Source organism: Lissotriton helveticus, chromosome 2_1 (genome assembly GCF_964261635.1).
Source record: "Lissotriton helveticus chromosome 2_1, aLisHel1.1, whole genome shotgun sequence".
NCBI classification, from domain to species: Eukaryota; Metazoa; Chordata; class Amphibia; order Caudata; family Salamandridae; genus Lissotriton; species Lissotriton helveticus.
Genome location: NC_136059.1, coordinates 284,680,460 through 284,694,673, shown reverse-complemented (window position 1 = coordinate 284,694,673; position 14,214 = coordinate 284,680,460). Strand labels below are relative to the sequence as shown.

The 14,214-nt window shown below is 44.9% G+C and overlaps 1 protein-coding gene across 2 annotated transcripts in view; it reads right to left on the bottom strand.

Annotated features, from left to right (window-relative positions):
- Positions 1-14,214, bottom strand: part of RAB27B (RAB27B, member RAS oncogene family) — a 787,666-nt gene that overhangs the window by 41,898 nt on the left and 731,554 nt on the right. For both annotated transcript variants that reach the window (XM_078674822.1, XM_078674821.1), the window contains one exon: positions 7,215-7,338. In XM_078674822.1, coding sequence (XP_078530948.1) covers positions 7,215-7,338 — 124 coding nt within the window. The remainder of the gene's footprint in view (positions 1-7,214; positions 7,339-14,214) is intronic.

The following is a 14,214-nucleotide window of genomic DNA, read 5'->3' as shown; positions in this document are numbered from 1 at the left end:
ACAGAGATCACCGTCTACAGAGATCACCGTCGACGAGCCTACCGTCGACGAGCCTACCGTCGACGAGCCCACCGTCGACGAGCCCACCGTCGACGAGCCCACCGTCGACGAGCCCACCGTCGACGAGCCCACCGTCGACGAGCCCACCGTCGACGAGCCCACCGTCGACGAGCCCACCGTCGACGAGGCCACCGTCGACGAGGCCACCGTCGACGAGCCCACCGTCGACGAGGTCACCGTCGACGAGGTCACCGTCGACGAGCCTGCCGTCGACGAGCCTGCCGTCGACGAGCCTGCCGTCGACGAGCCTGCCGTCGACGAGCCTGCCGTCGACGAGCCTGCCGTCGACGAGCCTGCCGTCGACGAGCCTACCGTCGACGAGCCTACCGTCGACGAGCCTACCGTCGACGAGCCTACCGTCGACGAGGCCAACGGTCAAAGACATTTACATCGACAAAACTGCCAGTGGTCGACGAGCCTGCAGTCGACAAGAGGGCACTGTCCTCACTGTCGTTGCAGAGCACCAGTGACGGCAGAGATTGTCCTCTGAGAGTAAATCGACCGTATCGTCGACAAGCTGGCATATTTTTACGTAGAAAAGTGCGCAGAGTGAGTCTAGACGCCTGAGAGTAAATCTCGTGGGCGTAGATGTGGGAGGCACAGACTCAAAGAAGGCCAGAGACCCCTTAATTGTGATGTTACTTCAGCTGGTGAAGTAGAGGAGAAGCATCTCTTAACATCTTAACGTGCAGGACAAACAAAAAAATCCTCCCACATCAGAAGGGGGGTATAGTCTAAGCACAAGAACAACCCCTTCTCTTCCTACCATGTCAGAGACCGGCAGAGTGCTGGTCCATATACTCTTCATGAGGGTTCACAGAAAAAGTCTCAGCTTTTCACAAGTCACGCAGGGCCTGAAGGTAGACTTCATGTAAGAAGATATTACAAAACTGTGATATTTTGAAGAAAAAATTGAGAAAAAACTATGAAAATTGAAGAAAACTGAGCAGAGCTCAGGGAGACTCCCTTCACACGACGTGCGGTAGAAAATCTGAGAGCCTGAGCCTCTGGGGAGAACATTCTGGTGGGTGCTGTCGCCTGATTGGCTGTAGTTTGGACTATACAAAATGACTAGGATAGTCATGAGTGTGGAAGTTTTTTCTACTGTAGCTTGGGCTACTTTACTTCCTGGTTGGTATTTATTGGTTTTTCCAATGTTATTATAGCATATTATTGCTTTTTTATATACCGTGGGACTCCCACTCCGACGACGGGGAATGATTCAGGCATGTGAATCTATGAAAGACACCCTAATACTGGAGAAGCAAGCTTACACTTTCCTCTAGATTGGCTAAGGTGATCCGAGTTAGATTTCTCATCCATATTGGGAGGTCTTGAGTGGGAGGTTGATATGTGATCAGTTGGGTGATACGGAATAGGATTAAGTGGTGGTCAGACAAGTCGACGGGTAGGATGTGGTCAATTGTGATTATGTTGCGTTGGGCGATAATGGCGTCCTTGATTGCTCCATTGTTACGGGTTTCATCTGAACAGTGTTGGGTAAGGTTGTTGCTGTGCAGCAGCTCGTTCAGGTTTTGGATTAGCGAGTTGCTATTTTCATTCCAGTGTAAGTTGAGGTCACCAGAATTAAGTTATTTGCGTCTCGAAGAGCACAATGCGCGATCAGGTCGGACAAGTGCTCGGAGAATGTTGTGGTGTTGCCAGGAGGGTGGTATAGGAGATGGCAGTGTAGTGTTTTGTTGTCGGTTGTGTTAATGGTGGCGGTTAGGCATTCGAAAGAGTTCTAGTTGAAGGTGTTGATTTCCATCATGTACATGTTGTTATTGTGAATGATTCCTATAGCCCCGCCTCTTTGGTCATTTCGATCTTTTTGATGGGGGCACAAGAGTGTCCATGATTGGTGGTGAGCAGTCATTGAGCCAGGTCTCGTGACTAAGGCTATGTCAATCTCCTGGGTAAGGATGGATTCTGCTAGCTCTGTGGCATGTTTGGAGGCAGATCTGCAGTTTATGAGCATGCAGTTGGTGGAGGGTGCCATTTTTGTTTTTGCTACTTCTTCAGGGGGGCCATGGGGATGTTAGTGAGGGAGGCTGGAGGTTTGGTAGGTTTCGGGTTGGGGATGGGAGGGGGAGGGGTCTTCGCAATCCAGTGAACACCTGGGTCTTGGAATAAGGGGTGGAAGTAGCTGGGGTATCGTACGAGGAGGCAAGAGATGCTGCTTCACTCGAGGACATAGCCTTGTTAGTTCTTTTGGGTCTCTGTATCTGATTTGAGAGGGAGGTGGAGATCTAACTGAGGCGGGGAGCCTTGGGAAGCCTTTGGTGTGAGGGGTTGGGGAGGGTGGGGAAGAGTGGGGTCTTGCGGAGCCTGGCGAGGTTAGTAAGGATAACATTAAAGCCCTGGGTTATGGCTGCAAGCTGTGTTTCTAGCAGGGTGAGACGCTGTCCTGTCTCTTCTGAGGTGGGGGTGGGGGTGGGGGGAATCTGGTCATCCCTAGAGGGGGATTGCCTTGCTATGTTTTGTTGCCGTCTGGATGTTCTAGTGCTGCCTGTGGAGGCTTTGTGCAAGACTGTGGGCGCAGGGAGGGGGGGGGGGGGGTGTCGTGCAGAGGCTTCCTTGTTCTTTTGTGTGCGGGTCTAGGGAGGTAGTTTGGAGTCTTAGATAGCGTGCAGAGGTCAATTGTAGTAGTATGGGGGAGGTTGTAGGTGGTGGTGATGTGAAGGTCGGACGGGGGAAGGAGAGCCTTGTTTGTGGTGGCAGAGGTACGGGTTGTGTCTTGTGGCGCATTGCTGGTGTTGTTGATAGAGGGAGCATGGATGGAGTGTGTGCTCAGCTGGTGGGTCCGGTTGTCAGAGGAGGAGGGGAGGGTTGTTAGTGTGTCACTAAGTGGGACTGGCATGCTTAGACATGGGTCGCAAGTGCACACTATCACTGGAACCAAGCTACACAAAGTCACCGCTATTTTTTCAGCATTTCGTCACAAACCTCCCTGATCTACTATAGCTAAACAACCTCCGCCTAGCAATGTCCCTTCCTTCAGTAGTTTCAAATTAGTCTCAGAGAAACAAATATCCCAACAAATCTCTAGCACCAAATCAGGATCGCCCTTAGACCCTTGTCCACCTTCTATCCTTAACCTCATCCCTGACGCCATTGCCCCCGCCTTAACTAACATTTGTAACTCTATGTTCTCTACCGGTTCCTATCCCTCAGTCTGGAAGAAGGCCATCATTAAGCCACTAGTGAAAAAATCCACTCTCGAGCCCGCTTCCCCATCCAGCTACAGACCAATTGCTTGCCTTCCTTTCCCATCAAAGATATTCGAAAGAGCAATGAATATACAACTTACCAAATTTATCAAGGAAAATGACCTACTGGACGACACCCAATTCGGCTTTAGGCAGGAACACGGAACCGAAACAGCCTTAGTAAAGGCAGCAGGCGAAATAAGAATGACACTAGATATAGGAGGAGCAGCAGTATTGATACTGCTGGATCTATCTGCGGCTTTCGACACGGTCGATCATGCCACTCTGATCGACCGTGTCTCAGCAATTGGCATTCACAACAAAGCCAAAGAACTTCTTGCCTCCTTTCTGGCTGATCGATCACAGACAGTTAAACTGGGCCCTTACTTCTCCCACACATTCTCCCTTCCTTGTGGAGTACCACAGGGATCCTCGCTAAGTCCGACTTTATTTAATATCTACGTTCGGATTTGGCGAGGGTGATTAAATCTTACGGCATCAGTCTCACTACCTATGCCGAAGATACCCAGCTGGTCCTATCAGTACACAATGATGGATTGACAGTTGCAGCAAACTTCCAAGAAGGATTACTCGCCATCAGTTCCTGGATGTCCTAAAACTGCCTAAAATTAAACTCTGAAAAAACAGAGGTGATGATATTCGGGAAATTGGAACCTGCCTGGTCTCCCCTGTGGTGGCCCATAGAGATGGGACCTCCACCAGTACCTGTTACCAAGGTCCGTAACCTCGGAGTCACATTCGATGACAAACTACTTTTCCATCATCACGTCAATTCCGTAGTTTCCACCTCCTTCTTCACTTTGAAGATTAAGAAACTTCTTCCCTATCTTCCCTGATCAGCTGGAAAAACCCTGATTAGCACCCTTATATTTGCCAGAACGGATTATTGTAATGCCCTTCTTCTCAATGCACAGGAAAATGTTCTTAATAAACTTCAGCTAGTGCAGAATGCCTCAGCCAGAATTCTACTACACATACCTAAGTTCACCTTAATCACCCCTTTCATCCGACTACTCCACTGGCTCCCTGTCAGGAGCCGTACGAAATTTAAGGCATTGTGCATCGCCTACAAAGCCATGCACAACTCAGGCCCGAAGTTTCTCAAGGACGCCTTTCGTCCGCTCGAAAACCCCAGAACCTTTCGTTCATCTTCAGCTAATCTGCTCAAAGTCCAGCGCACAAGGAAAGCTAACTGGGGTGATAGATGCTTTGTGATCTCCACAGCCAGACTATGGAATTCACTCCCGATCACCATCAAAACTGCCCCAACTCTCCTTAGCTTCAGGAAGAAACTAAAAACATAGCTGTTCCCACTTTAAAATCTGCCATAGCCATCGACTGCTCAGTCAGCGCCGAGACACCCACGGGTATTTGCGCGCTTTAAAAATCGCCAAACATAAACATACACCTGGCAGATGAGCCCTAACCAAGGCAAAACCAGTATTGGTTTGCTCGTGCTCCGGTTCGAGGAGGGCCTGGCCTGGAAGTTCAGAGTGTACTGTTCTCATTTCAGCAGGGTCAAGACTGATTTGCATATGGCTACATCCAAACTGAGGTATCATGGCGCCGGAAATAATGATGGACTGGGATGTGGCCCAGAGTAATTGCCAGTGGTCAACGGTGCCAGAGCAGAAGCTAGCCAGTTTCGAGGGGCTGACGGCCTTAGGGTAGATCTGCAGGCAAAGTCAAACTGGAGACACCTGCTGTCCGTGGGGCACGAAGGTGCACCATCTGCAGCATGGTCTTGTTGAAGGATGCTATTTACTGTGGGGTTAACAACAGCCTAAAACACTTAGTGTGTGCTGAGAAGAACTGCATGATTGGTTCGGACCCAGGATCTATCGGCAGAGTGTGATATTTACCATGACACTTTCATACTTTCTCACAAGACGTCATGTGGTGGGATGAGGAAAAGTCCCATTTGGCCTTCATATGCTTGTTTATAGACTTTGACTTCAATTTACAGGAAGATTTTTAGCAGGAAGGAGACTTCTTGTGATAGCGACCTAATGACTGTGACCACAGTCTGGAATGGGAGTGGAACTTCTGCTTGCCCACTCTTATGTTTTGTGGCATTGATCACAACTTCCTGGTCCTCAACAACTTTAGAGTGCACAAGAGCATACTTTGTGCACGATTTAAGAGCCATGGGCTGTGCCAAGCACCATATGCAAGCCACAATTGGGTTTGTGACCGACACCTGCTTCCAGCAGACTCAGCCAGGCTCAAATCCTATCATTTTCGAAATCATATTCTGCAACTTTGTGAAAAGCTTTTAGGAGTTCCTGGAACACTGCCACATTTGGGAGTGGCGTTCTGGATCCACATTAAAGGGTGAAGAAAAGGAACAAGGAAGATGTCGGCTCTCAGGGGTGACACTCAGATGTGTCTCTACTCTGACTTTCAGAGCAGTGTGGATTACAGCACTAAATGCTGGTGCATTACTTGGAAAATTCGCAAGAATCAGTCTGGTGTCTGAGGATGTTCGAAAAATGAGAAATCTGATGTTCGAAGTATTCACAAGAATGGAGAATTTTTCACACCCAATATGTTTTTTCTAGGCCTATGTGCTCCCCCTCTTTGCTATCCTGTAAAAATTCCCAAAAGTCCTAGATACAAAGGGGCTGATCCCTCTTTTAACCGGAAGAGGGCCTTAGCTCTTCCTAAACCAGTCACATATTTAGATGCGGTTCTTCTATCGGTCACTGCCAAGACAAGTACTGTATTTCATCCTGCTAGAGCAGGAGCTAGAAAGTCTAGGAGGGCCCTGAAATAGACGTAGCGTGAGACTCTCCTTTGTTACACCAGCTGTCCATGTATCCCTCCAGGTTAAGAGCAAATGTTAACAATACCTACCTTCCTGGGCCCAGCAGCCAGGCTATTGTCCTCTAGAGAGCTGCATCATGAACTCCAGCCAAGAATGTGTGCTGGGCCTCAGAGGTGCAGGGAGTGGCAAAACTGGTTCTAAGACAGTTTTGGTTAATGCAGTACAAAGCACATTTTCATAAAATGATGTTTCCACTAACGTTATCAAAAACCTACTTTCACCATTAAATTACATTTTCAAAACTATGTGAAAAATAAACTTGAACCATTTTGGTAGCATTTTTAATTACACCTATGGCTCTTAATGGGAAAATCAGCTAAGAGTAAACACAGCTTTTAGACATGTAGTCAATATGAGGGCACACTATTGCAAACACGTAGTGTGCCACGTTTTTTTGTATTCCTTACGCATCCTGCTATGTGGGCTTAAAAGTCCCACTTTAGGGTGACTTTTGAAAAATAATTGGTTTTCGGACGTGGCATACCCACTTTTTCTGCACCACTGCAATGCTCTTAAACTGCAGTCCACAATGGTGGGCATGTAACTATATAAATTGGGCATACAAGTGGTCAGTTTAACCACATGCAACCTACATGACATTTAACTTCTAATGGGGCGATTACACAGAAAGGGTGACTTTGCTACAAGTGCCCCTCCCAACGATAGGACTACATGTACCTTAGCCATGATTAATTGGAGATATATTCGATGGCGTTATATTTCCAGCCTAAGTTCTACATCGCTTTCTGTAAAACGTTAACGTCTGGACATTTTAATCAGATTTTGCAGGTGGGCTATGTTACCAAATTATCAAAGTTAAATAAACACGTAGGGGGTAATTCTCACTCGTGTGATAAACTGATGCAATAATACCACAACTGGAATTACTAATTCAATATTACCTATGTTAACCCCATGGACAAGGACTCCGAAGTCTCCGGTGGGAGTGAGTACATCTCGTTTTCAAGTTCACTATTTATTTATACAAATAAAACAATTAAAAATAACCTTATTTGGATCTTTGTTCCTCCGAAAACAGTATCAATATTTCAAAAAAGAAAAAACATAAATCCCCCCAAAACAGCGCCTTTGCTCACCCATATTTGTCTGCAAGATCTCTTGCTTGCTTTTCGTTGACTTCTCGTTGGTCTGACAAGTCTGCTTTGTTGCCAATTAATACTATATCAGGATTTTCACAATATGCATTGGCTTGGAGTTGACCTGAAAAGAACAGAAGCAGGTGTTTATGTAGTGAAACAGAATGATGAGTCATACGAACACCATATCCTACTTATTTTGAAGCCGTTTTTGTTATTAGACAATATTTCTACTATAGAAACGCTGTAGTACGTGTGTGGGTATATATATATATATATATATATATATATATATATATATCTGCAAAACTGAGTTTGCAGTGTATGTGCTGGAGTGCCCGTGTGGCCTGCGCTACGTGGGGAGCATGAAGCTGCAGGTTCACAAACGGGTGCTCCAGCACATGCGTGCAATCACCAACAAGGATGCCACGTATCCGGTAGCAAGACATTTTCAGGAACATCATAATAGTAATACACAACATTTGAAATACTTTGTTGTGGATACTGTCTTGCCCCTTAGGAGAGGTGGCAACCGTGAGTACCTGCTTAGGAAATTGGAAACTAAATATATTCTGGAGCTCAATAGCACGACTATGGTCTTAACATCAGTGAGGATTTCTTTACCTGCCTTTAATAGGTCTGTTCGCATATCCAGTATCTTTTAAAGTAGCATCATCCATACCCCTCCTGTATTAATAGGATTTTAATAAGGCTCTACATTTTTAGACTTACGGCCGTAGGTCGGATAACGGTTAGAGCGCAATGATGATTATGCACTCGCACTTTGCACTATTTTTTTCAGTCACACATGATCATTGGCCCACTTGGGCATTATTGTTTCTTTGGAATCCATCTAACATATCGGTTGTAATAATTACACAGCATATTAATGTTGATAAACACCGCAGTGAGCCTGCCCATACCTTTTTTGCAGCACTGGAGAGGTCACTACGTGACAGATTCTGATGCCTATATTGTGCAATTTTACTAATACCTTTTTACTGATTGTATTGGGTATGTGGGTAGGCTTATGTACTACAATGACAGAGTTTTTAAGAATATTTTTAATAATTGAATTTTTCAAGGTTTTAAATATTTTTGATATTCTGGAAGGCTTGTACACGTTTTAAATATTTATGAAATGCTAAATATTTATTGCGGGGTTTTGCACACTTGCACTCTTGTACATATGCTGTATATATGGATTCTGTGATCATGGTCATAGTGTTACTTCTATGTCTATTTGCCACATGTTATGCACTGTCACTTTAAATTTAAAAAAATTACCTCTGGAACGTGTCATGTGATCAAGGCCTCGGAGGAGGCTGAAATGCGTAATGGCGGTGGTGCGGGCGTTTTCTGAATAAACCCGACTTTGCACTATTTCTGGGTCTGCCTTCTTGCTTCAAAAAAATACACGAACGAGAAAGACTTGCGATATATATATATATATATATATATATATAATATATATATATATATATATATACACACATATACACACACACACTGAAGTTGTGAGTTTAGTGTAACCATGTAATTATACTGTTAAAGGCAACTACTATCTGGACATACACCAGTAATTGCAATCATCACAGCAATACCTGTATGAATAATATGGCCCGATGTTTGACTAGTTTATGCTAGAGAATAATCATTAAAAAATCAAACGTGACTGATTCACTAAACAGATTGTGTTAGTGATGGCACTTACCATGGTAAATGTATGAAATGGATTAATAGTTAATAGGGATGAGAGCTCTACTCAATAGACATAATATTTGTGAGGGTGAACAATATGTAAAGTAAAGCTTAAACAGTAATAAAGCGAAAACACAAGAGAAGTCCCATAACAATTCAGAAAATAGAGGATATTTTAACAAATAAAATCACACCAAAATAACAAAAACCCAATCAAAAGAACCGGCGTAATGAGATTTTAAAATAGTAAGTAAACAAATGGTTCCAAAAGGCGCTGGTCAAGATGGACCAGGACCAAGTCGCAAGTTAACGGAGTGCCAGTCGGGCATGGGACTAGGTTCGATCCCACTGGAGTTGTACCCTTTTTTCTTTGGTGTGGGGGTTGCAATGTGCTGCACATCACACTGTGTCGGGTCTGTCAAGCCGTCGATCAGGATCTAGAACTCTGAGATCCTGCAATGCAAGGCCCTTGCATCATTACGCATTGTTCTGGGTCAGATCTGATGAAACTGCGATCAGGATCTGTGAGGTGCTTTGATGCAATGTTCTATGTCGGTTTGCACCAAATAGTCTGATCCCGTGAAGCCTTCAGTCGAGCAGGGAGATGTACACTCGGACCCCGGCCAAGATCTTGAACACAGGGGGCGTGAGGTCAAGACACTCCCAAAGAGGCCTGCAGAGGGAACCACATCAGGTCCAGTTAGGTCTTGTCAGCTAGGAATCAGAAGGGACCCCTGGAAGCTTTTGTGCTCAAAAAGAACTTCAGCCAACTGACCCGAGAAGTCGCACCTGCTTTCTGGTTTCAACCAAGCAGGTCCAGTCTTCCTTCCTCAGACAGCAGGACAGTCCTCCTCCTAAGTTTTCTACGGGTCCAAGGGAATTCTCCTGTGAGGTTCTGAGGGTTCCACATTTATATCCAGAGGCAACATGTGTGTAAGTCTCACTCTTTGTCTACCCCTAAACTGGTTCTGGTAATTCTTTTCCCTTCCACTGGGTTTGGCTCCAAACTGTCTAGGAGGACAGAAGGTAGGCAGGCCCAGGTAGTAGATGCCTTTGCTAGTGGCAGGGCAGGCAGCTACAGAAGTCAGGTAGGGTGTGGGCACAGCCCAAAGGATATCATTTGACGTTCAACAATGGCTGATCACAACCCTCCGGAAAGCTTTCACAAACAAGAACATTCTGCCCCACACCCAAGACCTTTTGTCCCCCATCTGGAAGTAATACACATCACATCGGAGCCGTTAACAGTAATGTGACCCTGGACATTGGCAGAAAGACACATTTGGTTTAGGCAGAAAAATGACAACTTTCTAAAAGCGGCCTTTTCAGAACAGTAATTTAAAATCCGACTAACATTAGAGAGGATTTTAAATTCCAATGTCAATGAGTGCGAGAAGTATTTCTCTATCTGTTCCCAAACAGATGTTCCCACTTATGTGTCCTACTGTAACCGGATGTAAGGCTATGGGCTAAAATGAAAAAGGAATTCAGGAGTTTCTCTCTGCCAACAAAAATGGATTCAGTCAAAGCAGGGTAAAAACAAGTTAGTTACCTGTACACTGTGGTTCTCCAGAATGGATATCGTTCATAGATTCATATGCTTGAATCTTCCCCATCATCATGGTGAAAGTCCCACTGTAACAGCAGTAAAAACAGTGCTAATACCTAAGCATTAGTAATTACATTGAGAATAGACATTGCTAGCCAATTCACATTGTTTTAATGCATCTAAACTTCAGCAAATCAGAGTAGAGACCCTGAAGCACTCATCCACTGCATAGCCACCATACCTCAGAGTTTGAGGACGAGTATAAGGAAAATTAGAGGTATAAGAAAAAGTGGTGAACCTTAATGGGGAGGAGGGAGGGTTGCAAGTGAATCTATGAAAGATATCAATGCTGGAGAACCACAGTGTATAGGTAAATAACTTGTTTTTTCTCCAGTATGGTATCTTTCAAAGATTTGCCTGCATGAATCAGACTAGTAAGCAGTTCAAAGTAAAATGTTAGTGGGTAAGGCTAGCGATCCCACCATGAAAGAAAACATACTGCAAGATTAACTTTACTAGAATGAATACACTGTAAAGACATGAAAAGCATAGCATGACATAATCGCAACATATGTATACGAAAGACATTATAAACATACCGAATATGAATAGACCCAAAAAGTTGTGTACCTTAATGAAACGAAACACCGCCTGCCCAACTGCAACATCCACCTTCTTCAAGGAATCCAGACAATGTTTTGTGAAGGTGTGGGCATTAGACCATGTCGCCGCCCTGCAGATGTCTTGTACCGATGCGCCTGCAAACATTGCTGAAGAAGCAGCAACTTTTCTTGTAGAATGTACTTTCACTTTTGCAGACCATTGGTCTTCCTGCTTTCTCATGACAAAAGGTGATGGCTGCAGAAACGCACAAAGCAATTTGCCCGTGATAAGGCCTGCCCCTTCCTCGGAGGAACAAATGAAATCAGGAATGTATCAGATTTCCTGAACAACTTTGGTTCTATTCAAGTAAAACATGAGGCAACGCCTGACATATAGAGAAGGTAAAGATCTCTCTGCTAATGATGAGGGTTTACTGGAGAATGTTGGTAACCCAATTGGTTCATTTAGGTGAAAAGATTTGGCACTTTTGGAATTAACGTCGTTTTTTGTTTTTTTTGCAGAGTTTTATATAGCGCGAACTAGACCAGAACCGAATCTGGTATCAGAGCGCTTTACATATTTTCCAGTTACGTTACATGAGGACACACTTTCATTTTTAGGCACGGGAAGATTAAGTGATTCGCCCAGAATCACAGGAGGTTTTGGCGGCGTTACTGAGACTCGAACCCAGATCCCCAGGTCCGAGGTCGAGCGCCCTAGCCGTTCGGCCAACTCCTCTCTCCTCCTCTCTGGTTAGTTCGTAATAAGACTTCATCCTCCTGAAACTGTAATTATGGTTCATAAATTGTCAAGGAGTGAATCTCACTTATCCTTCTAGCTGAAGTAAGTGCCATCCGAAAGCCACTTTCCAAGAAACCTATTTCATGTCTGCTTTAGGAATTGGTTCCAAAGGACTTCTAAGGAGCTGAGACAAGACTGCGTTGAGCTGCCATACCACAGGGGAAGACTTGACAGGTGGGTAGACTCTAAAAAGACCTTGCATAGACTCCAAATGAGCATAACGAGAGCTCCCCATGTCGCCTCCTAAATCTGGAAACAGATGCCAGATGGACCTTTATGGAGGAATGCGCAAGGCCGGATTCCTCTAGGTGCAGCAGATAATTGAGTATGTGCCCTGGAGCAGAGAAAAACAATGCAGAGTATTAGAGTTACACCATGAACAAAATTGTTTCCATTTGGCAGCATAACTTTTACTTGTGGTGTCTGCACAAGCGTTCTGGAGAACTACCTTGCAATCCTCAGGCAAGTTTAATGTTCCAAACTCATTGTCGTGACGAGCCAAGCTGATTGAATGCATCTGTGGATGGACAATCTGACTGTCCTACAAGGAGAAAAGATCTTCTGTCAGCTGAAATGGGATAGGCGGACACTTCGATAGGAGAAGAAGCTGTAGAAACCAATATTGCCTTGACCTGAGCTATCAGAATGAAGAGGCACGGTTCCGTTTTCATTCTGCAAATGAACTTTGGAATTAGGGGAAAGGGGGAAAAGCCAGTTGTAACGCATCTCCCTAAGAATTATGTGGAAACCTGCTGGCATATATCTTGCATTTTCTGTTCTAAAAGGTTGCGAAGAGATCCAGATTTTGGGGTTGCACTGTTTGTCTCTTCTGCTTAAGGAATCTGCCCGTTCTTTCTCTACTCCTGGAAAATGTTCCACTGTCAAAAGGGATGTTGTATGCAATTAACCATTTCCATATTTGCTGAGCTTTAACTGATCGGATCTGTGATCTTCTTCCTCTTGGTTTGGTGCGATTGAACATTGTTGTGGTGTTGTCTGTTTGTACCAACACTGATGATTTAAGGAGCCTGGCAAGAAAAGATTGGAGGCCCAGGAAAACTGCTTCCAATTTCAGAAGGTTTATGTACGATAGTCTCTCCTGCACAGACCATTTCCCATGATTCTCCAAGTCCTACAAATGAGCTCCCGAGCCTTCCAGGGAAGAGTCTGTTGTCATAATGATTATGGGGCTGTACGAGAAAGAACGATAGGCCTGGAGAGATATTTGCTGTGTCCTTCCACTAAGCCATTGTCAAATTCATAGCCGAGGTAATTGAAATTGGGTCCTTGAAGGGACCCCGGCATTAGACCCACTGATCATCCAGTTCTTGCAAACAGTTGCATGCAAAGACACAGGATGCAAGAGGACATCATTCCCAACATTGACTTGTACTTCTAGACAGAAATAAACCTTCTTCCCAAGAGGAATTAGTTATTGTCTTGAGGCAATGCATTCTCTCTGCAGTTGAGAAAGCCTTGGAAACGGTCGTATCCAGGATTGCACCCAGAAAGACTGCAAGAGGACGGTCTGAGGCTGTTCAGCTAAACAGTGAAAAATCGTCTCTCACCCCATCCAAGTAGGCAGAGGGAATTGTGGGACCATTTATAAGCCAGTTATACAGGTAGGAGAACACCAGGTGGCCGGTTCCCCTCAAGAAGGCCGCCACCGGGGCCATGCATTTTGTGAAGACACTGGGTGTCGAGCAAAGTAACAAAAGGAAGCACTCAGATTTGGTAATGGTACCTCGAAAAGTAGACATTTTTGATGCTTTATATGTATGGGGATCTGGAAGTACACATCCAGTAGATCTAGTGATGCCATGTAATCCCTTGTATTCCCTAGTTAAAGGAGCTCTTCTGAAAGGTTGTTTCTTGATATATTTGTTTCAGAGCATCAAATCCATCACCTGTCTCCATTTTCCGGATTTCCTTTTGATGAGGAAAAAGTAGGAGTAGAAACCAGAGTTGCGTTGAAACCACAGAACTTTATCGCACTCTTGAAGAAGAGCAAACACATTTCCTGCTTCATGCTTCAGCAGAGGTAGATGACGATGGGATGTTCTGCAAGGTGGAAAACTGTGAGGCTTTTAAACAAATTCCAGGGTGTGACCGCCAATGTTCCCTCTAATTTGTTTCCTCAGTGTGCAGCAGTGTAGGGTCTCTATGCGCTGCAGCCATGGCTACGTGCGCCAGGAAAAATAATCACTCCAAAATTTTGCTTAAAAAAAACTGAAAAGACGGTGCATTTCCACACATACAACCCACGTTAAGGGGCTTAAGGCAGATTTGCACCAACGTGGCACATTGTCCATAAGCATAGATATCAAAGAATGTGGCCCGCTCATG